General features: G+C 37.0%; 3 protein-coding genes across 4 annotated transcripts in view; 2 read left to right on the top strand and 1 right to left on the bottom strand.

The window, feature by feature from the left end:
- The window catches only part of LOC105273441 (frequenin-1), a 22090-nt gene extending 10569 nt beyond the window's left edge, over positions 1 to 11521 (top strand). For both annotated transcript variants that reach the window (XM_011315879.1, XM_011315878.1), the window contains exons 3-8: positions 7327 to 7351; positions 7433 to 7481; positions 7584 to 7673; positions 8079 to 8157; positions 9275 to 9363; positions 10931 to 11521. In XM_011315879.1, the coding sequence (XP_011314181.1) occupies positions 7327 to 7351; positions 7433 to 7481; positions 7584 to 7673; positions 8079 to 8157; positions 9275 to 9363; positions 10931 to 11098 (500 nt within the window). In that variant the 3' untranslated portion in view covers positions 11099 to 11521. The remainder of the gene's footprint in view (positions 1 to 7326; positions 7352 to 7432; positions 7482 to 7583; positions 7674 to 8078; positions 8158 to 9274; positions 9364 to 10930) is intronic.
- Nbr (exonuclease mut-7 homolog) overlaps positions 1 to 24539 on the bottom strand; it is a 91445-nt gene that overhangs the window by 49630 nt on the left and 17276 nt on the right. The window lies entirely within an intron of this gene.
- On the top strand, positions 17476 to 24493 carry LOC105273545 (uncharacterized). The gene is made up of 15 exons (XM_011316041.1): positions 17476 to 17751; positions 17837 to 17965; positions 18044 to 18254; positions 18348 to 18826; positions 19111 to 19288; positions 19653 to 19874; positions 19948 to 20177; positions 20239 to 20394; positions 21783 to 21911; positions 21992 to 22202; positions 22280 to 22755; positions 22818 to 22995; positions 23237 to 23458; positions 23816 to 24045; positions 24106 to 24493. The coding sequence occupies exons 1-15, from the start codon at positions 17719 to 17721 to the stop codon at positions 24259 to 24261; spliced, it is 3240 nt and encodes a 1079-aa protein (XP_011314343.1). The 5' UTR covers positions 17476 to 17718; the 3' UTR covers positions 24262 to 24493.

The raw sequence follows: 24539 nt of genomic DNA, 5'->3' as shown, positions 1-24539 counted from the left end.
CTATCAATAAATAATTATTCCATGTTGAATATTTATTAGAATTGTCAACCAGTGGAGAATTAAAAAATGAACGGATGTCGGATAAATTTTCCCAGAGAATGCGGAGTGATGAGATCCACAGAACTTTGAAAAAAGGGAAAACTTTGCTTTCAATTTCTCATGGAGTATTAAAACAGAAAGGATTTTCTTGTATATAATTTTCTATATGAAATTCTCAAAGTTCTGCAATATCCCAGAAACACTCGTCCGTTTACCGAGACGTCCTGGAAGCACGTGAAATAATTCAACTTCACATTCCCATTGCCCTTAATCACCCAAAATCCATCAAGATATTTTTGTGGCTATTAATTAATTCGCCCCAGTTGATGCGCGGGATAATAAATAGAGGACGTGGTTTCATGGATTCTCGTACGTGTGAAAAAAATTGTGTAATCAGTACTGTTGGAGTAATTGACGTTGTTTGGAAATGAAAGACGGGGAAAGGCGTATTATCACTGGAATTCTGGGTTAGTTTTTCTCTCTTTCTCGTGCCACTTCTTGACGACCTAATTTTATCTCATAATCCGGCACACGTTCATGTGTCCTACATTCTTTCCATCACTGCGTCTCTTATTTTCGTCAGTAGTCCTGATTATTAAGGTTTTGCCATTCCAGATTTGTTCATTTTTCCAGATCTCCGAGACATTCCATCTCCTATTTAATTCTAATTAAATAATTAGGGGTTTTACACGGAGAGAAATCTTAAAAAAATTAAATGTTACGTTTTTTTTTTGGATTCGTATAGCATCGGCCATTCAATTTTTTACTGAAAATTTGAGTAAAAATTATATAACACTCTATAAAAATTGCGGGAAAATTTGCCCGTTCATCTCAGCGATAAAACGTCGTGGTAACTTTTTGTCGGATATTTATCGCCGTGTACCTGACAAATTTGTGCAGGAGAGGAATTTCTCAAGAGTGAACTACCGCAGGGGAAAATCGGTCGATGTCTTCCACCAGAATTCACGAAAAATCACGCGAGAATAACGTGATTCAGAGGTGAAATGTAATTCACGAAAAAATTAGGGGATGACTGTTGAATTTTATGAATTTCACGTAATTAATAATAATTAACAGGTTTGTTCTGTAATTATTCATGAAACGATAGAAGTGGAAAAATAGTTTTCCAGAAATTTGGTGTTAATTAGTTGTGAAGAGTTAATGAATTGCAATGGGATTAATATTGTGAGTGGGGGCTGATGGGCATTAATTAAATGTAATACTGTAACCAGTGGTCTGTGTGAAGAGGGTTTCGTCGGAGTTATCGGGAGATAAACTATTGCTCGATCCGCTCCACGTGAATTTTCCATGTCGTGGGGAATTAATTTATTGGCCGCACCCGCGTCGTTCAATCGACTATAGCACGGAGTAAAGAATTTATAGGCAATTTTACCGAAGGGCTTTTTGTAATATGAGGCTAAAAAGAGGGGAACAGGCTTTCAGATAATTTCTTTGAGCGGTGGAATTCGAACGAGCGTTTCGATGGAAAAATCAAATGACCGGATTTCCATCAGATAACCCAATATTTAATGCTGGAAAACTCCGAGTAGATATTAACTAGGACCTTCTCCAATATTGATTTAATTAGATTCCCATTCCCAAGTTTCCTATATCATGCGGATGAGCAATAGAAAAGGGCTCTGTGCAATTAATTAAAAATTTGAATGTCGAGGACTGGAAAAATCATTCTGTTCGATATATCAATCTCGAGATTGAGCGAGGGATCGACTAAATCGATATAATCACTGTCCATTCGACATCAATCCTGAGTCTTGTCTTCAGGATCGACTCCATCTGATTGATAGGATCTCTAGCTTTTCCCGTTGCCATGCCTTTCTGGTTAACTCGGTATCGAGAGGTGGAATTCAGAATTACCCGCCTATTTTGGTCAGAAAGGGAGAGAGGGGTTGAATATGAGTGGTAGTAAATACCCCAGGCGATACATGGACCATTTACCTTGGAATATCCCCTGTTTCCATTCCTATAGACCGTTAGAGATACATGGGTATAAATTCTGAAAGGACGAAGGGGAGAGAACCACGGCTCAATACCTAAATACTTTCATCCCTACCGACACACTCATTCTCAATTACTCATCGGGAAGTTATCAATTTCCCGAAGAAGAAATGACTTTATGAATCAAATATAATCGAGGATATCGGGGTATTGAATAATTATCATCAATTTGTCAAATCTATTTGAAGAAAAAAAATAATAATTAGCCCATAAAATTGGGCGGAGCCCTTTTCAGGATATGTACATCGAGGACACGATGAGTCTCGATGATTAAAAGTTATTTCACATTCAATTCCTCTAGGAACATTTTTTTTTTTCCTCTTGATGAGCCACTGGTGGATATTCATGCCACCTTTGTACGTTTTACTGAGCTGTTGAATTATTACAAAGAATTTTATGTAAATACGCCTTTACCGATTTCAACGAGGACTTGGGAATATTTGCATTGGAGAATATTTTCCGTTTCCGGTGAGATGGGATTAGTAGAGGATGTACTCAGGGAATTCAGTCCGCGGATAAAATCCGTGGAAATGTGTCAATGTCGATTTTATTACGGAGAATAAAGAAATATTAAGATATTTCTTATCATCGTTTTTTATTTTGGTACTTCTGTCGAAATTGGATTGAAACTCCGTTTGATGATTTCAGAGATAGAAGCGCGATTATTGCGAGGGGATTATGAGGCATTGATCGTTTTATGTTGCCCTCGGGGAAACATTTTACGCATTCCCTGATAACGCTGGGGTACAGTAAAAATGGTTTTAGGGCGAATGTGTGGTTAAACTCGGAGGAGGGAAAATAATATTTCATGTGATCCTTCAGTCGTGTAAACAAGGGAAGTTGACTACCTTCACCGATCGATCCTCGAAGGATATCCCATGTTCCAGCTGGGTCTTGAATCGCGACATGTGAATTTCTCCGTTTTTACTTCACAGGGAATTTCACTACTCTCGTGGAAAATTACGGGTGGAATTTCAAGCGGAAAAACTTGACGTTTTTTAATAAGAGAAAGTGATTTCAATATAGGATATATGAAATGGAAATTTTAGTCAATTTAGTGAATATTCAAGGAATTTTCTACTTCCAAACCCAACTGGTACCGATAAATAATAAATTTTTCACTTGAAAGTTAATATTTATTTGATGTGGAATTTTCAACCAGAATGAAAGGGTTTTGTGTTGAAATGAATTCAAACTCAAATAATGGAAAATTTAGATGACTCTGTGATTGAAAATTTTAAACAGTACAGAGATCATTCATATTTCATCGTAGAAGCGAAAAAGAAGGGAAACATTGTCGAAATTTGTTCGCAGCTAATCAGTTTCGCTACGACGTGAAAGTTTTCAATGAGTTGTGAGTGAGGTATGGTTGGATATTCGGTGGAATGAGGGTGAAAAAAAAAGTTCTGGTCTCAGGGACAAGCTGAACTTAGAAACTGGAGACGTGGGAAAACTCGAGTGGCGATGCTCGCTCGTCAGCTGAGAATTTCGCAAAGGCCCTCCCTTTTAAATTCAATTTTTAGTTGAGCAAGTCGTGGGAGTGAGTCTTGAAAAATAAATGTTCAGATGCCAGAGGTTGAAGGACATGAGGAGATGGTTGAAATTTTTGTGACTTCATTGGCACTGAAATTTAAAGTGTAATTTCCTTAGGAATTTTGAAAACTGAGTGAAACTCTAACTCTTCTAACATCGGACTCTCAGTGGAAATTGAATTGAATTGAATGAGATCATGATCAGGACCCAATCGGAGATCAGGCAGTGATCAGGCAAAGATTCAATTTGTTATCGATTCATCAGACGTCTCTCTATTCATTCATGGACTGATTGGGACTATCTAGATGACGAATGTGCCAAAGTCTTATGGGTAGAGCCTGATGGTCGCAGGTCCGATGGTCACGCGACGCAAGTCACGAGCCTCTGGTCGACATGTGCGGTGAAATCACCCCTTTGGCTTTAACTAATTCCACCCTATCCCTAAGCAATTACAGGGGAGAATTCCCCCCAAAGACGAAGCCACTCCAACCACGCCACTCTGAACATTTTTTTTTCACGAGTTCACCGTTTTTTGCCATCCACACATTAATTCCAGACTTTCCAATGCTCGCCATTTGGTTGCTCATTCGGTCGTTTTATTTTAGATGAGCCAATTTCTTTTTAATTTTCATGATAAAAATTGGGCAAAAAGCAGAAGTGAAAAAATTCAGTGAAAAAATTCAGTGAAAAAATTCAGTGAAAAAATTCAGTGAAAAAATTCAGTGAAAAAATATAAATGAGATATCTTAGAAATTTTTTATAAATGCTTGTGGACTTTTTAGTTATTTTGGAATGATTTTTAGGACTTGGCGAGAAAATCAGGCAGGTATATTTTGAAGAAAATGGGTTTTGACGGTTCAGATCGTTTTACATCACTTCCAGGATAAATTAAAGAACAGAAAAATTGAAACGTTGGAAATTCATACCTCATGTTTCGACATGCTTCAAGGTATATCTGTGATTTACTCCATCCGTTTAGTCAAAACTTGTTTACTCATTCACGTGATGCAGCAACTCACGTAAACTCATAAAAGTTTGCATGACCTTTTCAAAATGTATTTTCACCGACTTGTATTATAAATAAAGTCATGATGGTAGATTTTTCCCTCTCGAGAGCTACCGGGAAAACTCAGGACACCACTGAATTATCATATAAACCACAAAGTTTTGTCATTTACCAGGAAACAAAGTTGATTTTATATTCGTGACAGAGGGATGGTACACGAGCTCTTTACAGGACTCGTTCCCATCGTCCGAGGGGTAAACGGAATTGTCTACACTTAGGCTATTCAGATATTCAAAGATAAATTCCCTATGCAGTAGACTCCCGTTATAATCGCGTGTATGGGGCTCTAGACTCTAGACTCTAGGGGATGAATTCTGAGAATCCAACTATATGCAACTGCACCCACTACATGCTCTCGCCACTGTAAACTCAATTTGTTTATAACAAATTCGAATACGAGATAAATTTATTTTTCCGCTTTATTTTTCACGGAATTCAGGCCGACGCCAGACGAAATAATTCATTATTCAGAAATGAAACTGAACAGATTTTTAAAAAATGCAATTGATATTAATGGTATTGCAATGCAATACCATAAATATAAAAATAAATTATAAATAAATAAATATAAAGTAGAATATAAATATAAGATAAATTTCCTCGAAACTTGACTGGAACATGAAAATGGTTTCCGGAGTGTAGTCGATCCATCAGAAAATGTAATTCTGCGGAGACATTCCATTACGAGACCCACCCATAAGCCTATGGATCCAATTTCTTTTGTTTAAACAATGTCGACGATAAACACGGATAATACGTGATGTACTGAGACAACAGTGTTTACCCGTGTCTAACAGATTTACCGTAGATTAGCCACTTGTACCCAGGGTTGACTCAACCCGAATAAAACTACTTTCCACGCTTAATTTTGAAAAGTCTTCTCGTTGTTAGACCATCGACTAGGGAACCCTGTGTTCACCGTTAATTAAATTTCCCCCAAGATACTAAAACGAGCAGAGGAATTATCAGGTTGCAGGCATGGGAGTAATTTACGACACCATGAAATTGGCTAAAGTTTCTTTTCTTAACTGTCGGAGTGAGGATGTCCAAACCGCAAAGTTGTTTCAACAGTTCGCTTTCAGAAATTGGCGACTGCAGTAAATAGTGTGCGTATGAAATCTTCTTAGACAACTAGATGCATTCTAGCATATATAATCCAAACAAATGTCTCACCGGAGCATCTGGGGATGATATGTGTGTGGAAGTGGTAAGATATTATCGCATTGCGAATGATCCACTCCTCACAAGACTTGTTCCTGAATTTAATCTCTGAGGATTCACAGACGAGGGGAGTTGAGTTTGAAGACAATTTGAGAATTCATTAATTAATTGTATTTCATTAATTAATTGGCTGTTTTTGACAGGAAATTTATGGATATTCGGCGAATTCTGGATGCTTGAAAATTTTCATTCAGTGCACAACTCGAATATAAATTATGGATCGACCCCTTCGTTACCGATTCACCCACTTATTGAATTATCAATTAAACGGATGATATTCCCGCATTCGAGAACCTCTCGCTATAGCTCAGCATTGTGGTTAACCGCGATACTAGCTGATGGGCTTGAGTTGGTAATTAGTGATCAATCTGGTCAAAGGAAATATCATTAGAAATTGTGGAAATGGAATTGTTTAATTTAATCGTAAACCTAAATAATTAAATCATGAACCCCATTTAAACCTCATTAATTACGAATCAGATAATGTCGAGGGCTTGCTGCAAAATTATCTCCAATAATTTCAGACATCATTTGGTAATATTGAAGATTAACCAGTGGTTTGTCAGCCGGAAAGATCATTGGAAAAGTGCGCCAGGTAATACTCGCAATTATTCAAGTAATTATTCAAACAATTACTTCAAACCTGCGGCGTTTCCCGAAATTTGCGCATTTCCCTCTGTACTTCAGCTCCGAAAGATCAACATGAGCATTCTAATTACGAAGTTACCTCGGAAAAATTGATTCCGGATCTTTGGTACCCGGAAAATGGGGGTTTATCGACTCAGCGAAAGTAGGTTATCAAGAACTCACTCGGAAAATTCACCGGAGGGAGAAATTCGATGGGAATTTCTATATAGTTGAATCCCTCCCCGAATTGAATCAATCAATCGACTCAAAGATACAATCATCCCGTCATTTTTTCCATTCGGCGAAAAAAAAAAAAATGCCACCTGGGGTGTCTCTTCGATTTCAGCGAAAGGATTTCCGTGTCTCTTCTAATTTTCAAAACCGAATCACAGAGTCTCGAGCTTAGTGACTAGTTCCAACGTGGAAAAAGGCCAGTTATCACTGAAGGGGAAAAAGGGGGGAAAGAGGAAAAAGAGGGAAAAGGGAGAGAAGAGGGAGAAGAGAGTAAATCCGAGGTCACGCGATAACTTTCGGGTCTTGCTGTACACCCAGGACAATTACACCTTTCTCCTCCTGTTTCTTTTTACTTCATTTCCCCTAGCTCCTAAATATACCCTTTTTTCTCGCGACTCGTTTAGCTTCACGAAGCTTTTGTTCCCCTCGTCCCTTTTTAACTTGCAAATTTCCTCTTTTCTCCTTTCACTTGCATCGCTCCTTGTTATTCATCAGACCAACTTCCACGGTGTTGTTCTTTTTTCCCCTCACTTTACTCAGATGTATTAACACTCATAATTAATCTGGCTTTTTAAAATTTTTTTTTGCAGTCACGGAGAAGGAAATCCGACAGTGGTAAGTCCATTTATAGAAAAATAAAGACATTGAGTACTCGGGCCATCTCTCTTTTTTTTTCTTGGTTCTCTTTAATTCTAGGCATAAAGGATTCCTCAAGGACTGTCCCGATGGTCTTCTCACTGAACAGGTACTGTCTCGGGATTTTAGGATTATGCAAACACCTGGGTTTACTGGAAGCACTCTCTTGAATTTTTATATTTTTTTCCTCTCCCTTGTCGTCTTGTTATAGGGATTTATCAAGATCTACAAGCAGTTCTTTCCACAAGGCGATCCATCCAAGTTCGCTTCTCTGGTTTTTAGAGTTTTCGATGAGAACAATGTGAGTTTATCGTTTTACAGTCAATCAGGCTTTCAAATTACATTTTTTTTCAGCCATACTTGTACAATTAATGAATTCTCCTTCAAATACTACGACTCCACGAAATAATTATCACAGGTTTTAAAAGTTATTTCTGCATCCGTAAAACGTGGCAAACCAAAAATTTGATTAATTATTCATTCATTTAAAACGAATCAACAATTAATTTTCTATTCTGAAAATATTTATCAGATTATCGAAATTCCATAATTTGATAAATTCCGCGAATAAAAAAAGTTTTTGGTTGTCCTCAAATATTTCTTGATATATGAAAGAGAAATACGTGATACAGCTTAGCCATTAACTTCTGTCATCCGATTTAGTTTATTTATCCCCTATAAAAACACTCTTTCAATATTTAAACAGGACGGTACGATAGAATTTGAGGAGTTCATCAGAGCCTTGTCAGTAACGTCAAGAGGAAATCTAGATGAAAAATTGCACTGTGAGTATCATCTTGTTTGTCCTTTCTCTCAACCAAATTCGATCAACAAAGAGAAACAAAATAAACCGAATAACTCCATCCATATAAACCCGTGAATAAAAATGCGATCAAAAATCCCTAACACTTCAGGTTTTACTCATTGTTTATTTACCACCCGTGGTGAGACCACATCGGCAAGCCTTTCGTAACCAACTAAATCCCCAGCTGAAAAAAAAAGCCCTCGTTTATATTTCCACGTGGAAAAGAGCTAACGAACGCAGATAGGCGTGAAACAAACGAGTAAGATAGAAAAGCGAGTGTATGACTTCATAAAAAAAATACGAGCACTCGGGGGATTTAATTAATCGGTTGAAATTCTCGGAACGACAAACAGTCATAGGCAAACAATTCAATTCCACAGTCCAGTTACATTGGATTTTGAAAAATAAAAATATCCGCGGACAGTACAAGAGAATCCGTGGAAATTCACGTGTTAATCATTCCCTTCGTTGTACATATGTACATCGATGCACCTAACACTTCCCGAGAATCTGAAATATCGCACCATGGAAAAATAAATAAAGTTTTTTCCTCACCATAGAATTCCATTAAATAATTTCGTTACATTTATTGCATAGAAAATTCTTTCTTTTGGCCCCAGCAAATATCGGGAGAGCAAATTTATCGGTATGCATTGCCTGAAAAATATTCTCTGCCATGAAATTTTCCAATTTTCGGGCAATTTCGACGGGTAGATAACAGAGTGATAATAGATGCTCGAGATATTCTAATAACTTTGGAAATTTAATCGAAACGGGGAGACTTGATCCGAAATACTAAAGTACACTCGAACTTTCGTATATAAAAACAGAATTTCGATCATCTCGATTTATCCTATGAACCCTCGCAGTTAAAATAAAAATGTTCTTCATTGCAATCACCGATAATATCGATTTCACGGAATTTTTTTTTATTCGTAATATAACAAATAGATAATATCTGCCACTCCTGGAATTTGATTTAAAAATATCACAGAACCGTTTCTACGGATTGAATTCCAAAGTCGATATTAATTTTAATATTTGTATTAATAATTAAGGGCTGTGCGACTAATTGTTACTTTTTGACGAAATTTCAGGGGCATTTCGACTGTATGATGTTGATAACGATGGGTTTATCACGCGAGAAGAAATGTACAACATCGTCGACGCGATATATCAGATGGTGGTGAGTTTTAGTCGATTTTCTGAAAACTCAACAATTTCCCCACCTCCATCCTCTTCAGGACGATTACAGAGCTTTAAAGCCCTGTCGACCCCGGGGTAACGAATAGCAGGTCGTGAAATAGCGCTCAGAAATGGCTTTCAGTTTGTGCTCGAAAGGGTGTGCCCTTTTTTGGGGAAGAGGATAGAAATAAAAAATATATTGGAGAATTCAGACTTTCCAGGAGCTAATAAACAATAATGCTAGTGAAAATTTTGAATTAGCCCGGGTAAAAAAAATTGTAATCGCAATATTTTTTCCAAATTTTCAAAACATTTCTGGAAAACTTTTCGGAAAATTTTTCTTTTGAAACAAAAAAAAAATTGGGAAACATAACAGTTTTATTTTTGGGGAATGTTTTGAAAAATTTTCCAAAAATTTGTTTCGGAAAACTTTTTTTATAATTTTCTAGAAATTTTTGCGAGTATAATTTTTTCTTTTAATTATACTGTTGTTTTCTTACTTTTTTTATTTTTCAATATTCTCAGAAAATCCCGCATCTAAATTATAAAAAAAATATTCCGATTACAATTTTGGCGAAAACTGCAATAATCCTATGAATGTCACTTGAAATTATTAGAATAAATATTTTCTTATCACTGATTAAATTGAAACGCAATTAGATTAAAATAAATTAAAATAAAAAATACACCGGAGAAATTAGAGAAAGTGATGGAGTACACATTAATGGAGAATAAAAATTCAAAAGTCGAGGGTACAACGGAATAACTCAACAAAGTCCTAAAACTCTATATGTACTTTGTCTAATATAAATGCCAAGTTCGTTGATTAAAGGGGAATTTCACGTTTACGTTAAAGTTTGCAATAACGTTGGATGTGGTTTACGGTGGTTTTTGAGGTGGAATGGGGAATAGTGAGGTGGAGAATGCTGAGGTAAGTGAGAGGAATAGCGGCAATCCACAGATAGCCATGCCAAAGACACGTACAAGTTGTTGGGTTATATACATTGCCTCGAGAAGTGAGCAAATAACCTCTTGAGACTTTAACTGACGCTCCACTGATACACGGGCTAAATTCTGGTGAGCGACATTCCCCGGTATCTGATTGAAAGTTAAATATTTCGATGATAAAGTTGGTTGAATCACTGGATTGAACGACTCGGCTAAGATTGATCGTCTGGAATGATTTAATGCTGTCTCTACAAAGTTTTACGGTGATGAGGAGAACTTCTATTTTTACCCGGAGTTCTTCATCAAGACGGGGAAAGATTTACAGAAATGGATTCTATTCCATAAATTTATTTTTTCGTTCACGAGTTTTTTCTTGAATTTCGAGGACTGGAAATCGCTGGATATTTACCGATAGAACGGGGGAAAAGAGAGAAAATAATTCGGGGACTATTGATTCGGATTGTGTTGTCTTATTGAAATTCATGCTGAGATTTCACTCTCATTCCGATGAGCAGATCGATAAATAAAAATCTTTATATATCAGGATGATTACTCGCAATTCGATAACAATTTAAAATGAACGTGAAGAAAATAAAGTTGCCGTTTGAAATAAATTTCAGGGCCAGCAGCCACATGCGGAGGATGAGAATACGCCGCAGAAGAGGGTAGACAAGATATTCGATCAGATGGATAAAAACCACGACGACAGGCTGACACTCGATGAATTCCGCGAGGGAAGTAAAGCCGATCCAAGAATCGTCCAGGCACTGTCCCTCGGTGGAGAGTAACCCATATTCAATCCCTCAAAAATCCCCCAAAAAAATTCAATCCCCTGTAATTTTATTTACCCCCCAAAATATTTATCAACGAATACCTGAACTATCGATGCAGATTATTATCTGTAATAACTATTTGCCATCACAAGATAAATGTCAACATCTCAATTTTGTAGATGGACTGATATGAAATTATGTGAAGAACTAAATTCCCATTGGTATAAATCCGACGAAGTGCGAATAGGAGAAGTGCCCTTTGTGGATGGCAACTGGAAGAAAGCCAACTCGGGAATTTAGGGATGGAAAAGGGGCAGATATTGGTCGATCGAATGCCGACACTACTTTCGGGTTAACCCGGCACGTATTTGCCGGTGTTTGTAAAATCCCCGCGTAGATTCGTCGAGCGAGACAAGAAAAGTAAAAAAAAAATCTACAAACGATACAGTAGAAAAATGAGGGAAAAAGCGAAAGAGAATAAAAAAAAAAAGATGAAGCGATAGAGATGAGTTGAGAAGAAAGGAAAAAGAATCAACGAGGGGGTATCTATGACGATAGTCAACCCCTTGATATGGTCGGCCTACATAGATATATATCGACAACGTCCGGCTCGAGATTAAACTAACAAAAAAAATATATATAACATAAGTTTTAAAACAAGTTTTTTGCGACCACGCGATGACCGAGTTTTAAGCTCTCTCCGCACGATATGCTCTGTCCTCTTCTCCATCCCCATCCCCCAATTCGACCGAGATTGAATGAAGTGAAAATTGTAATAAAACTTCATTGAGGTCGTTTTTTAGCGCACAAAATCATCTAATAATATTTTTAATGTTATTGTTATTAGATTAAATTTTTCAACGTGTTGGAGAAATCCTGTTGTGTTGCGCTGACGTGTCCCTGTGATAGTGAATTGACGGAATATACGGAGAAAATATAAATTTGATAATGACTGTGTGATCACAGGGGTGAAGAGCCAATGGGGAAAAAATGTCGAATTCAATTCGTTTTGGTATAATTAATTCATTTCATTTTTCAGTTCTTCTGTTAGATGAAGAAAAATGACTGTTTACGTGATTTCTCGATTTTATTGTATCGATAACTTTTATCAAAGACAACCGAAAACATTTCCTGGAGAAAAATTCAGTGAATGCAATCATGAAATCTCGGATGGACAATTATAAGAGCATTAATTGTTTTAAACTCATTATTAAAAACGATTGTTTTGACGGTTGAAGACGAATTGTTGGATTCTTTCCGTGTATTGGTCACGTATTTTTTGATGGCGGTGGGTAATGATGGAGGATGAAAAAAGAAAGAAATTGGAAAGAAAGGGGAAAAACGGGAGAGCGAAATGAACCGCGATGTCAGAGAGAAAATGAGTTTGGATTTCTCGATGTCTGGGGTTGAGATTGAAATCTGGGATTGAAATGTCGAGTGATATTTTCCCGACGCCTTTCAACATCTCTGATATTTTATCGATATTGATCGAGATTATTATAATGTTTTCGCTGTGGTTATTTTTTTAATCGGAATTTTTATGGAGAATGAAGATCCATTGGTGGCCACCACGCGATAGACTATCACCAGAATTTTTCAGTTTTTCCCTCTTTTCCTGCATTTTTATCATTGGATCGACTTTTCTCGCGAAATTCCTGATATTGGCAAACTTTCTTCGTGTTTCTTTACTATCAGCCACTCCATACGTCTATCCACACCCACCTATTTCTACTTCTTTACGTATGGACGGAACTCTCGATTCTCCACTCGAACCGCTAGAGCTTTACTCTTCAGCTATTTGAACAGCCACATGATGGAGAAAGAAACAATTTTTGCATTTTCCGAATTTCATCGCAAGAAAATTGCATAAATTACTTCGCCCCGGCGACTGTCACTTTTTGGCTGAATATCCGAAGAATTTACAAAATCAATGTAAAACATCAATTATCATTATCATAAGAAACATGATTTTCTTGAATTTTCAGTAGCAATAAAAAATCTTGTGAGCGATTTTTAATTGAAATTTAATTCAAGCCCGTAATTTGAAATTCAGATGACTTGTGACCGAAATTTGAAGAAGTTTTTACCATAAAACATAAAATTCGATTCAATTTCCATTCGACCCAACGTTTCCATCAACTCTTTCCTTCATTCGTTCTTATTTTAGTGCCATTATTTCGAAAAGCTGAACGAAGAATATGCACCAAACACCCGAACTTTCTTTCCTCAAACCTGTTTAAACAGCAATATACGAGAGAACAATCCAAAAACGAGAAACAATTCCCGGCCACTGTTTTATGTCGAGTGAAATCGTCACTCCAGTCAACATCTCATTACTTGAAAGTGTCCCCGAGTTTCATCGACCAAAAGATCATAAAAGCCCTTCAATAAATGAAGAATTCCCTCAATACGCGATTGGTAATCGACGCGCAGAGTCAAGAGAAGCCGAGAAATTCGCGAAAGAAGAATATTCTAATCAACATAAAACTTTAACATCTCGCTACAGCCATTAAAGTCACTGGAGCCGTACGATCATCAGCGTCGTTGACACAAAATGTTTTTAAAAAATATATATATATTCACATTTCACATCACCGAGTACTGCTGGAAACATTGTCCCCGGAGTGTGACAATCCCCTTCATTTCCGAGTGTCCAAGAGTTACATTGACAAGAGTCTCATAAAAAGACTCGTGATAGTACTCGTCCTAACGAGACTCTCCAGAAGTAACGCCTGGCAATGACAGCATTTACTGCCGGCAATTCTGCAATGGTCTGAACTGGTATATTCGTACAAACACCCCGTAAATTCATCGTTGCAACATGAGGTACATACAGTCACACTGGGGCGGTTTCCATGTGGATACATCCCGTCATACTACACCAGGATAATTTATTCGAGGATCACCTACGCTGCAGTGCGTAACATCCGATAAATTCTATTGATTTACCATCAGCGCTGACGCAACCAATAAATAAACTTTCGGTAAACTGAAATCGCGAGAAATTTCAGTCGCAATGTCATCTGAATTAACTGCACGCGTTAGAACTCAAGTTCTATTGAAAATATTCCCCAACTTTCTCATCTACTGAGAAAAGAAAGTATTTTTTTTTTTTCAGGATTCATTTACTGGGGAGAAGTGGTATTTACGTGAGAATTTTATTTCTTCGGGTGATTTCGGGTGAAGAAAATTCGGTATTTAATGAAAATAAATGATAATCGGTGGAGTTTATTGGGATCAGCTGGTGAAAATTCAAGAAAATAATTCATTGATAGTTGATACTAATTGATTTTTCAATATTCTTAATATTTTCGTCCGCTGCCTAGCACCACCAACACCCCCTTTTAGCGATAACAGTTAACGAGGTATAATTCAGTCTCGTTGAACCTTTCTCATAGAATTACGAATTGAAAATGATATCGCGTGAGTCACGTGATTGTTACATAAAAAGGGAAATAACGTTGTTAGACACCGACACGAGGGACGTATGCAATTTTAGAATATTTGTTTCAACAGCAGAAACTAAAATAATAAGTTCCTTATTATTTAATTTTCCACTCGAAAGTATCATTAAAACGACAGATGGAAATTTACCACCTGTTCAATTCCCAAATACAAATCAGAATGAACAATTGAAATAAGCAATAAAAAATTTAACAAAAAGAGGAGAAAGACTTATTTGGTCTTATTTGGCAATGGTGAAATCGTTAGATCTCACTGTCGCCTTTTTTTTTTTTCATTGTTTTTTCAATTTTTCCTCTGGAATATACAACTAAAAGACTCTTCCGCATTGGGAGAACAATTTGAAGCAATATAAATGAAATCGATGATTCGTGTCTCTCCCAGAATTCAAGTCTCGTGCACATTGAATCGTGGAAAATCTCATCCTCGTTTCTATCGTACTCTGCATACGTACGAAAGAATTGCGAGAGCCTTTTGTTTTCTTTTTCCATTCAATAAACCTGGAATGAAAGGAATGAAGAAAGCGGTTTATTCTTTCTAAGCCTTTCCTTCTATTGTCGAGTTATAAAGTTTGCATAATGGCAGGAAAGAATGGACTGCGGGCAAAAAATGTGCAATGAAAAGGCAGTTAAATATTTTGGAAAGTATTCCGAGTCTGTTCGGTGTAAAGGTTATTATTACTCATTTCAATTCACAATTCACATGTCCGACGACTCCACACTTTGTTCAGATTTGTTTACTGTCTGATCTTTCTCGAGTTTAGTTCCCTCAGTACAATGAACGTATAAATTCAACATTTCTCCCCACTGTCCATTTCACTTTGCTGCCCTATTTTGGCCCATTCTCCGATAAATATATCACATTTCAATCTCGGAAGTGACAAGTTCCAACACGAAACGGAAAAGATAAAAATCTACTACGGGAAATAAAAAAAAATGGTAAAACTATTGGAAAGACACGGAGAGTAATTGATACCCGAGGATGAATAAATAATTGTAAAATTAAACTTAAATGAAATATTACTAGTTATCAAAGTGAATTAATAATACGCAGGATTGTGGTTACGATAAGTACGTTAAGTAATTTTTACAATTTTCAAGTGACATAAAATTATACCATAAATGAAAAAGTGAACCCACAAATTCTTGGATTGTTCGAGTTTCAAGTAAAAACGCTTTATGTGTGATACTAAGTAGATTATTCCCTCGAAATGGTAGAGCTGAAAAATCTAGAAGCTAAAACTTTTCAAGAGAATGTTTTAATGTCAATATAAAATAAACTGTTCTACGCCTTAGATATTATAAATAGTGCTTGAGTTATTTTATAAAACTTCCATCGCTCATGCTGTTGGTAATTATGAGTTGAAACGCGCGATTTTATTTTACAACATCTATCATAATAAAGGCAATGGAATGAGATTTACCGAAGAAGTTGAGTGGAAACGACTCTAGTGTTTAAGTTTATCGCAATAGTTGGCTCTCAATAAATCATGGAGAAGGAATTTGAGTGGCAATTGAATCTGTTCCACTGTATCTCGACTGTTCTATTTTCCCTCAATCACCTTTCTGATTGCATTCATTTATTAGCAAATTGCTATCTCATCGATTTTTCTCTTCAACTTCTTCTCTATCTGTCTCACACTCGGCACAAAGCAAATTGGTCTGTTAAAAAATTAGAGAATTGTCTATAGTGACTCTAGAATAATTAGTCCGCCTATTGTGTTTTTAAGAAAAAATAATAGATTCATTATTAACTATTGAAGCTGCTCGTTAATCAAATCTTTCACTACTAGAACAACTTCATTAAATCAATTACTGTAACATTTACCAATTTATCAATGCTACTGGCATAATTCTTGAAATTATTACTATTAAAACTATTGAAACCGCTACTATTGTTATTATTATGATGAAAAACATATAAAGTTATATCGGATTAACCGCAAGTTATGTCGAACACATTGAATTATCAAATTTCTCCGTCTAAATGAAGAATCACGAAACAAACGGCTAATATTAATATTGAAAGCGATAATAATAATAATCGTCACGGCAATTGTTTTATAAACTTTCTGTGATAATTATTAACAATCAATAATTAATTATTACGATTGGAAAATTTGTGAGATGATTGAGGTGAAAGGCATGTTGCTGTATGCGATGAGTCTCGGATAACCGATTAACAAAGTGAGATAGAAGTAATTGAAAATAAAATTACAGAGCATCAAACATTTACTGCAATTACCCTGTTATTATTAATTCATCTCTTATCTTCGTGCTCCCTTATTTATTTGTATTTTCTGAAAAAAATTTTTGAAAAATTTTCCAAAACATTTCCCAAAAATACAATTGCTTTGTTTCCTGATTTTTTTTTGTTTCAAAAGGAAAATTTTATGAAAAGTTTTCCAGAAATTTTTTGAAAATTTAGATAAAATATTCCGATCACAATTTTTTTTCTACCCGGGAACACACGAATGCCAAAAATTCATAGCTCTTTTTCTAATATTTATAATTTTTTCCCACCATAGTTATTCGACTTCACTAAATCCCATTATAGGGTATTTAAGAATTTTATAGAGATGTTATGCAACAATAGCAAAGTGTGCTGCACGTAAAGGCTTCCGGATTTTCCTTAGTCTCACTAGTGATGATTAATAAAAAATATATTTTCATCACGAGACCACTATTTACTATTTTTTAATGCACTCGTTACATCTTAGAATGGATTTAAAAACTGCCAATTTGTAGTTATATCATCCGTAGGTAGTTTCTCACAGTAATTGCACAGACCTAACTACTCATCAGAGGTGCAGTATCACGCAAAGGAAATTATTTCCAATTAATTCAACGCAATGCGTACAATTACCCATAATACACAGGCAATGGAAGTACTGCCCAATGTCTAAACCCCTTAGTGACATTCCAGGTTCACAACAGATAGGATTGTCCCTTCTCTAATGCTAACTAAATATGTTCAATTATTATTTCACACCAATTTTACAAGAATCGTAATATCTGCACGAAGTTTAACTATCTGCCAGTAACGGTCCATTGTTCAAGCTTAATGGAGAAGAGCTCGTTTACATAACAATCGAGAATATAAAAGAGGTTTGAAAAGTCTGAATACACCTCAGATACCAAATACCCAGTTTGCCACAAAGATCAGTGTCCAGGATGTTTTCTTCAGTGGAAATAAACGTTCTCGACGTCAGTTCAACAGATATTCAAAACTTACTCAACTTATCACTAACGCAATGACAATATTAATCCTAATTAAACTGATTCTCAACAGCAACTACCGAAATTAACGATGAAGAATGGAATAATCAAAGCAGAAACCTATCCCTACAGACAAGATGAGAACAACATTGGAAAAATTCTGCTTACTGGGATGAGAAAGAATCCCAAGCTGGTGAATCAGGTGAGTGAACAGAAAGAAAAGCAAATAAATAGGGAAATTTATGGTGCCGTATGCAGAACGTACGAAATATGTGCGCAGATTGATGCAGCAACTGGGAAAGAGGACACATTCGGAGAAATAGCGGATAGAACCGTGAAATGTGCTGTATGGCTAGTGAGTCAGGGTGTCAAACCCGGGGATGTTGTTGCAATATGCACGCATAATCATATTGATACAGTAGTTCCTGTGGTGGCATGTTTATGCATCGGTGCTATCTTCAATCCTTGGTGGGATCACGGTTTGAACCGAGGTATTTTTCCCCACAAGTTCCTTCATGACGTGAGTCATTACTCATTCTTTACTCAGTCTTTACTCATTTATTACACATTTATTTGGCGGACAGATACAGCGAAGCACTTCATGGCCCTCACAACGCCAAAAGTTATTTTCATCAATGAAGATTTCATAGACATCGTCTCCGAAGTGGCGCATGATCTCAACATGAGGTTGAAGATTGTTGGATTTGGGGGAAACTCCAAATTCGAGTGCTTTGATGATATAATACGGAAGTGTAAACCCAAGGATGTTGAGAGTTTTCAGTGCACCGAGCTGTCTACCAATGAGAAACCCGCGTACATAGAGTACACCTCAGGCTCCACCGGATTACCGAAGGGTGCACTTCATTCTCATAAATCGCTGTTTGGAAATGTAATGAATGTTGGCACATTTGGCGGATGCAATAATGTCGTTCTCTGCTACTCCAATTTGTGTTGGATCACTGGGGTTCTCTGCACCCTGTCTTCCATTGCGTATTTTCAAAAGAGGATTATTGCCGCGATTTTCACTCCACAAAGTTTATGTGAACTTGTGGAGAAATATAAGGTAAATTCGACGACTTATAGGTACTGCATTCGGGAAATGATGCCATGTCTTCTCTCAGAGAAAAATAACTTCTCTTTAAGCCGTATCTCAAAACGTTTTCTGAAGTCCAAATATTATTGCATTCAATCTCAATCGATATTTTTCATGTTCGTATTTTATTTCCTCGCAATGTCTTGTCAATGTTGATTATTAATCAAGTGAGAAGCTTGTGCAAACAATTGATCGTGTTACTCTCGGAGAGTTGGAGTGAAATTATGGAGTAGTGATCTGCGATTATTAATTAGATAACGTGGATATTAACCGGAACGAGTGCTGCCAATAGGCTCCTCAAGTCTGGACTGATGGGAAAATATGATCTTTCGTCTTTGAAGTCAGTTTGGATTGGGGGTGCTGTGTTCAAGCAGGAAGCTCAGGACGCGCTTCAGGCAGCATTGCCTGGAGCATACGTCATACAACTCTACGGTAATCAATGTTCTTCATACGAGGGGAGAAATAATTGGTAAAAATTACGGAGCAATTGACGGGATCTGGAACAATAAGGAATCGTTCACCAGCAGTTTTGTAGGAATGAAAGCAATTAAATCCGAAACATTCAATCTTCAATTATTCAAGCAACTTCTCAATCATTGAAAAAAAATGTTGGTGAACAATTCTTACAGAACAGTTCGTAGAATTCACGTGACGATTCATACAATTTCTGATCCAACTCGTACTTTTCATTGAACTTGATTTTTACGCTTTTTATCTGGTAATTTTTATTGAATTTTTGTCTCCGTGGATTCGGGAACAACAAAGACAATAAATTAAAAAATGAATTGTTTGTCAGGTACAACGGAGACGGGAGGCGTCTCTATACACCAAACTAGAAAAGCGAAACCGAATTCCGTAGGTACACTCGCTAGATGTTTTGAGATGAAAATAATCGATCCCGATAGCGATAAAGTATTAAGTGCAAATGAGAAAGGAGAGCTCTGCGTTAAATCCCCCTTTATGATGACTGAATACTACAAGGATCCCGAGAAGACGCGAGAACTTATTAAAGCCGATGGTATAACCTCCATCGTCATTTCATCGTGGCTCATTAACATCTCGGTTTATTGAAATCTGTCCGGTAATTCCAGGTTGGTTGCACACGGGTGATCAAGCTTATTATGACAGCGACGGGGCTGTTTATATCATAGACAGGCTGAAGGAACTGATTAAATGGAGGGGACACCACGCGTCACCATCGGTTATTGAGCAGATGATTATGACGTATCCTGGTGTAACTGAGGCTGGAGTTGTTGGAGTGCCTGACTGGGAGGATGACGAGAGACCAATTGCTTTCGTTGCAAAATCACCGGAAGCTACGGTAATGCCTTATCATCATCCACACGAAAATCAATTATCAACTGATTAACGATTGATTGCAGATAAGTGAGAATGACATTAAGAAAATGGTTCAGGATAATTTGCCCGAGCAGATGTGGCTTCGAGGTGGTGTACGAATACTAGACCAAATGCCACATACAGCATCCGGCAAAATAGCACGCACCGTATTAAAAGAGATGGCTAAGGAATTCATTCGCAACTCATGATATTGAACTCATTCCATCGTTGACTTTAACATGATTAATTGACCTCGAATGATAATTATATTATGTTTAGCGCTGGTATTTTATCTAATGGAACAATAAACTTGATAACGCCTACACTGACGTCTCATTACTGGTCCAATGCACTTGATGCCGTCAATGCATATCACAATGACTGGCAGAAATTTTCGCTGACTGCTACGCGAGGAAGAATGACTAGCTGACCTAGATGGACCATTCTCCTTTTCTTTATTGGAATATTTCCTCCGTGGAGCGTCCGTGGAATGAATTCCGCAGATAGAGAGCCTCGTAAAATTTCTAAGACTATTATTTTCAACAGTACCGTACTTGTTGATCTTGGATGTCCCCAAATTTATGCGGAAAAACGCTACGTGAAAACCTAATCCTAATTGAAATCTAAAGATAAGTAATCTAATCGATTGAAAAATATCAAATCACATCGAATTGAGTTTTGCGACTTATGTTCATTGATCTAACGTCGGAAATTATTCAATAAAAATTCAGACCAGAATACTTTATCGCGAAGAGTCCACAACAATTTATCGACCACAAACAATGCCATGTTATAAAATCCATTAGATTACCCCTTTCAGATAATTACACATTTACTTCCGCACGAGACTGGTCAACGATTCAGCATGACGTAGAAATATGTAATGAGTATGTAAGTTGTGCGAGTCAATAATACTGTAGAGAGATAGAAAAATAATAGTTGGACTGCCATCAGGAAGACAATTGTAAAAGTCAGTGTTGTCAGTAGTCATTGTGAATTCTCTTTGCTAATTATAACTCATGGAGAATCGCTGAAAAATTTGTTTTAAGATGTCTGTGTCCTAGCTGTAAGTATTATAGTATTGTATAGCCCCACTCCAATGGTATGGATGTGGTAGTGTCGACTAAAATCTATGTGGGTTTTGCGGATTGATGTCAGTCTTCAAGAGGGCCTGCAGTCGTATTATCTCAGCGCAAAAATTACGCAGCGTTTGCGATTCTTCTGCGGTGCTGTGATAATTAAACCATCACTGAGGAGGCGAGTGCCTGATTAGGAAACATCACGGATAAGGTACAGTGACCGATAAAAGATATAGACCGCTGAAATCACACTTGAGATGTCAAGAGAATAATTTTAAATCTGCAATAATAGTCACATGAAATTTCGTCATTCATCATTGACGAATGAATCAATTTTCTGAGTATCCAAATCACCTTCGATTTTTTTATCAAGCATAGCCCTGAGAATGTTGACAATGCAGGCAATAATTTCTCTGAATCATCAGTTGATCGATCATTTAATTGAATTGTACTTGATGTTCAAATCTCACGACGTTATGTTCTTAGAAAGATAAAGAATCTACTTGCAGATGTCCTCAACTCCTGTTTACAAAAATGGAATTTGGATTGGCCCTAAGGTCGCGCCTGAGCCTGATTACTTCCGATTGGGTGAGAAATTGTACAGAGAGCTTGAAGGATCCCCTGAATTTATCGGACAGGTACTGTCATGGAATTATGGAATATTCAGTTTATAATGGAAAAATGGAGATGGAGATTGTTTTTGTGATTGATGATTCAGATCGATGCAATCACCGAGAAGGAGGACACATTCAGTTCTATGTTAGACAGAAGCGTACGATGCGCAATATGGTTGAAAAAACAAGGTGTTCAACCCGGAGATGTCATCGGCTACTGTTCGAAAAACAATCTCGATTCCTTTGCTCCAGTCTGTGCCTCTTTCTACATCGCTGCCATCTTCAACCCATGGTGGGACAGCAGTTTGGACGGAGGTTCGTGATTTCTGAATGAAAGATAAATACTCCGAGATACCGCCCACTGAATAAAAGATAATACTCTCATTTTTCAGATATTATCAGATATTTCATCGAGTATACAAAGCCTAAAGTAATATTTGCTGATGAAGTCTCAGCGGAAATGATTTTGAACTTCATAAATTACACCGATTCGAACATTAAAATCGTTGTTTTCGGAGAATACCGTGGATTGGAGTCGTTCAGAGACGTTATAGCAACGATTAATTCAGAGGATGTTTCAAATTTTCAATGCACGAGGGTACAATCACCTCATACTTCCGCGATAATCATGTACACATCAGGAACGACTTCAAAACCAAAGGGAGTTCTATATTCAAATGGATCATTTGGATATATGATGAGCCACTTTGGTTATTACGAGGGAAAAAATGTTGGCATCTGGTTTTCTACCCTCTGCTGGATAAGTGGATTAGGGGGAGTCATCAGGTCTATTACTCAGAAAATGACCTTCATCAATAATAATTGCAAAACTGAAGAAGAAGCTTGCAGGATGATAGAGAAGTTTGGGGTAACAGAAGAAGCGAGTCGAAGATTTATTGAGCAGTTAATTAATAATCAGTTATTTGATAGGGAACATGGCTGTCAATGGGCACCGCTTTTGCCAATCGTCTTTATAAAACTGATGTGATTTGGAGATACGATTTGTCAACTGTCAATCGAGTCGCTGTCGGTGGAGGGGTCTTGAAATCAGACGTTTCCGTTTTTTTCAGGAGACTCTTCTCAAATGCTTCGATTACATCGCTCTATGGTAATAATCCGTGTCTAGATTCAAATAAAATCATAACCGATAACTATTTGAGTCACTCAATCATAAATTCACTGATTTTACTAAAAATCTTGAACAAAAGCGCACGACTAAAAAAATTAAACTAAAAAATTTTGTGAGTCATTGAATGACGATAAAACCTAGAAACAGACATTTACAAGAAATAGGAAAGAATGGAAAGATATCAGCAATAACTCTTTAAACGCAGAATCAATCCTTTCAGGGGCTACGGAACTGGGAATAACCACCTCTGGACTGATAACTGATGAAAAAACAACAATTTCGGGTAAAGTTGCTCAGAACTATGAGATAAAAGTAGTGGATCTCGATACCAATGAAATTGTTGGACCCCATCGAGAGGGTGAACTTTACGTAAGAGGCGCACCCCGAATGATTTGTTATTGGAATAATCCAGAAGCTACGGCGGAGGCAATTGATGCGAATGGTACTACATATACACTACAACACCGAATTTTCACGACTTTTTATTATTATTATGGAATATTGACAATTCTCATTTATTCTTTTACCAAACCATTAATTTTCAAAATGGAAAACTTTCTTCTGCAGGTACTGTTGAAAATTTTCTTGGAATTCCAATCACAAAGTTATCTGAATTTCCAATGATATAAGTTTGAATCCAATTTCAATTAACAATATTAAATAATAATTGAATTTTTAGTAGACTGAAGATTTCGTGGTTTATCCTTTGAAATTACGAGATTAATTTTCAAACAGTGCAGAATATTTATTCGTGTGGGAAAAGGCGGAGGAGTGATTACGGGAGAAATTTCCTTTATAGGATGGTATCACACGGGTGACGTAGGCTATTACGACGAAGACGGCGATTTTTACATCACCGAGAGGATCAAGGAGCTCATAAAGTATAGACTCCACCATGTGCCACCAGCGGCCATTGAGAGTGTTATACAAGAGCACCCCGAAATCACTGAAGTCGGTGTAGTAGGTAAACCTGATAATAATGACCTGGAACAGCCTCTGGCTTTTGTTACCAAACGACCCGGTGCTCAGGTGGGTATTTCCCAAGTTTTTACCAAATCCACGAGTTGTGAGGGTAACGCATTTTTTCAGGTAACAGAGAAAGAGATAATGAAGCTAGTTGCTGATAAATTGCACGATTGGATGAGACTTCGCGGTGGTGTTCGTTTTTTGGATGAAATGCCTCGAACCGCGTCGGGAAAAATTGCCAAGCGACAGTTACGAGCTCTCGCTAAAACTATGGCATAACGAATTTATGAGATATTTCACTAAGCCCTATCATTGTTTCTAATCATATTACAAATAGCCGCAGGGGATTTTGAGGAAGTTGAACCCCTGCCCCCGGTCCAAATTCTAAATTCTAATTTCATCTATTTTGTACTAGAATCACGGAGTAAATAATTGTGAACAATCCCGCAATAATTGCAATATGTAAATGTTCCGACGAATAAAAAAATGAATAAATAAAGGAGATTGGCTGGCGAAATTTTTCGACATGGAATTATTTTTTGAGATGTAAGCGAGAG

This window comes from Fopius arisanus, unplaced genomic scaffold (genome assembly GCF_000806365.1).
Source record: "Fopius arisanus strain USDA-PBARC FA_bdor unplaced genomic scaffold, ASM80636v1 scaffold00005, whole genome shotgun sequence".
In the NCBI taxonomy this organism is placed as follows: Eukaryota; Metazoa; Arthropoda; class Insecta; order Hymenoptera; family Braconidae; genus Fopius; species Fopius arisanus.
Note: the sequence above shows the minus strand (reverse complement) of the source record. Positions and strands in the feature narration are given on the sequence as shown.

Excerpts from the sequence above, each read along its gene's own strand:
- LOC105273545 (XM_011316041.1), top strand. The coding sequence starts at position 17,719 with ATGTTTTCTTCAGTGGAAATAAACGTTCTCGAC. Across the intron at positions 18,827-19,110 it reads AACTTGTGGAGAAATATAAG|ATAACGTGGATATTAACCGG; the intron begins GTAAATTCGACG and ends ATTATTAATTAG. Across the intron at positions 22,996-23,236 it reads TTCGATTACATCGCTCTATG|GGGCTACGGAACTGGGAATA; the intron begins GTAATAATCCGT and ends CAATCCTTTCAG.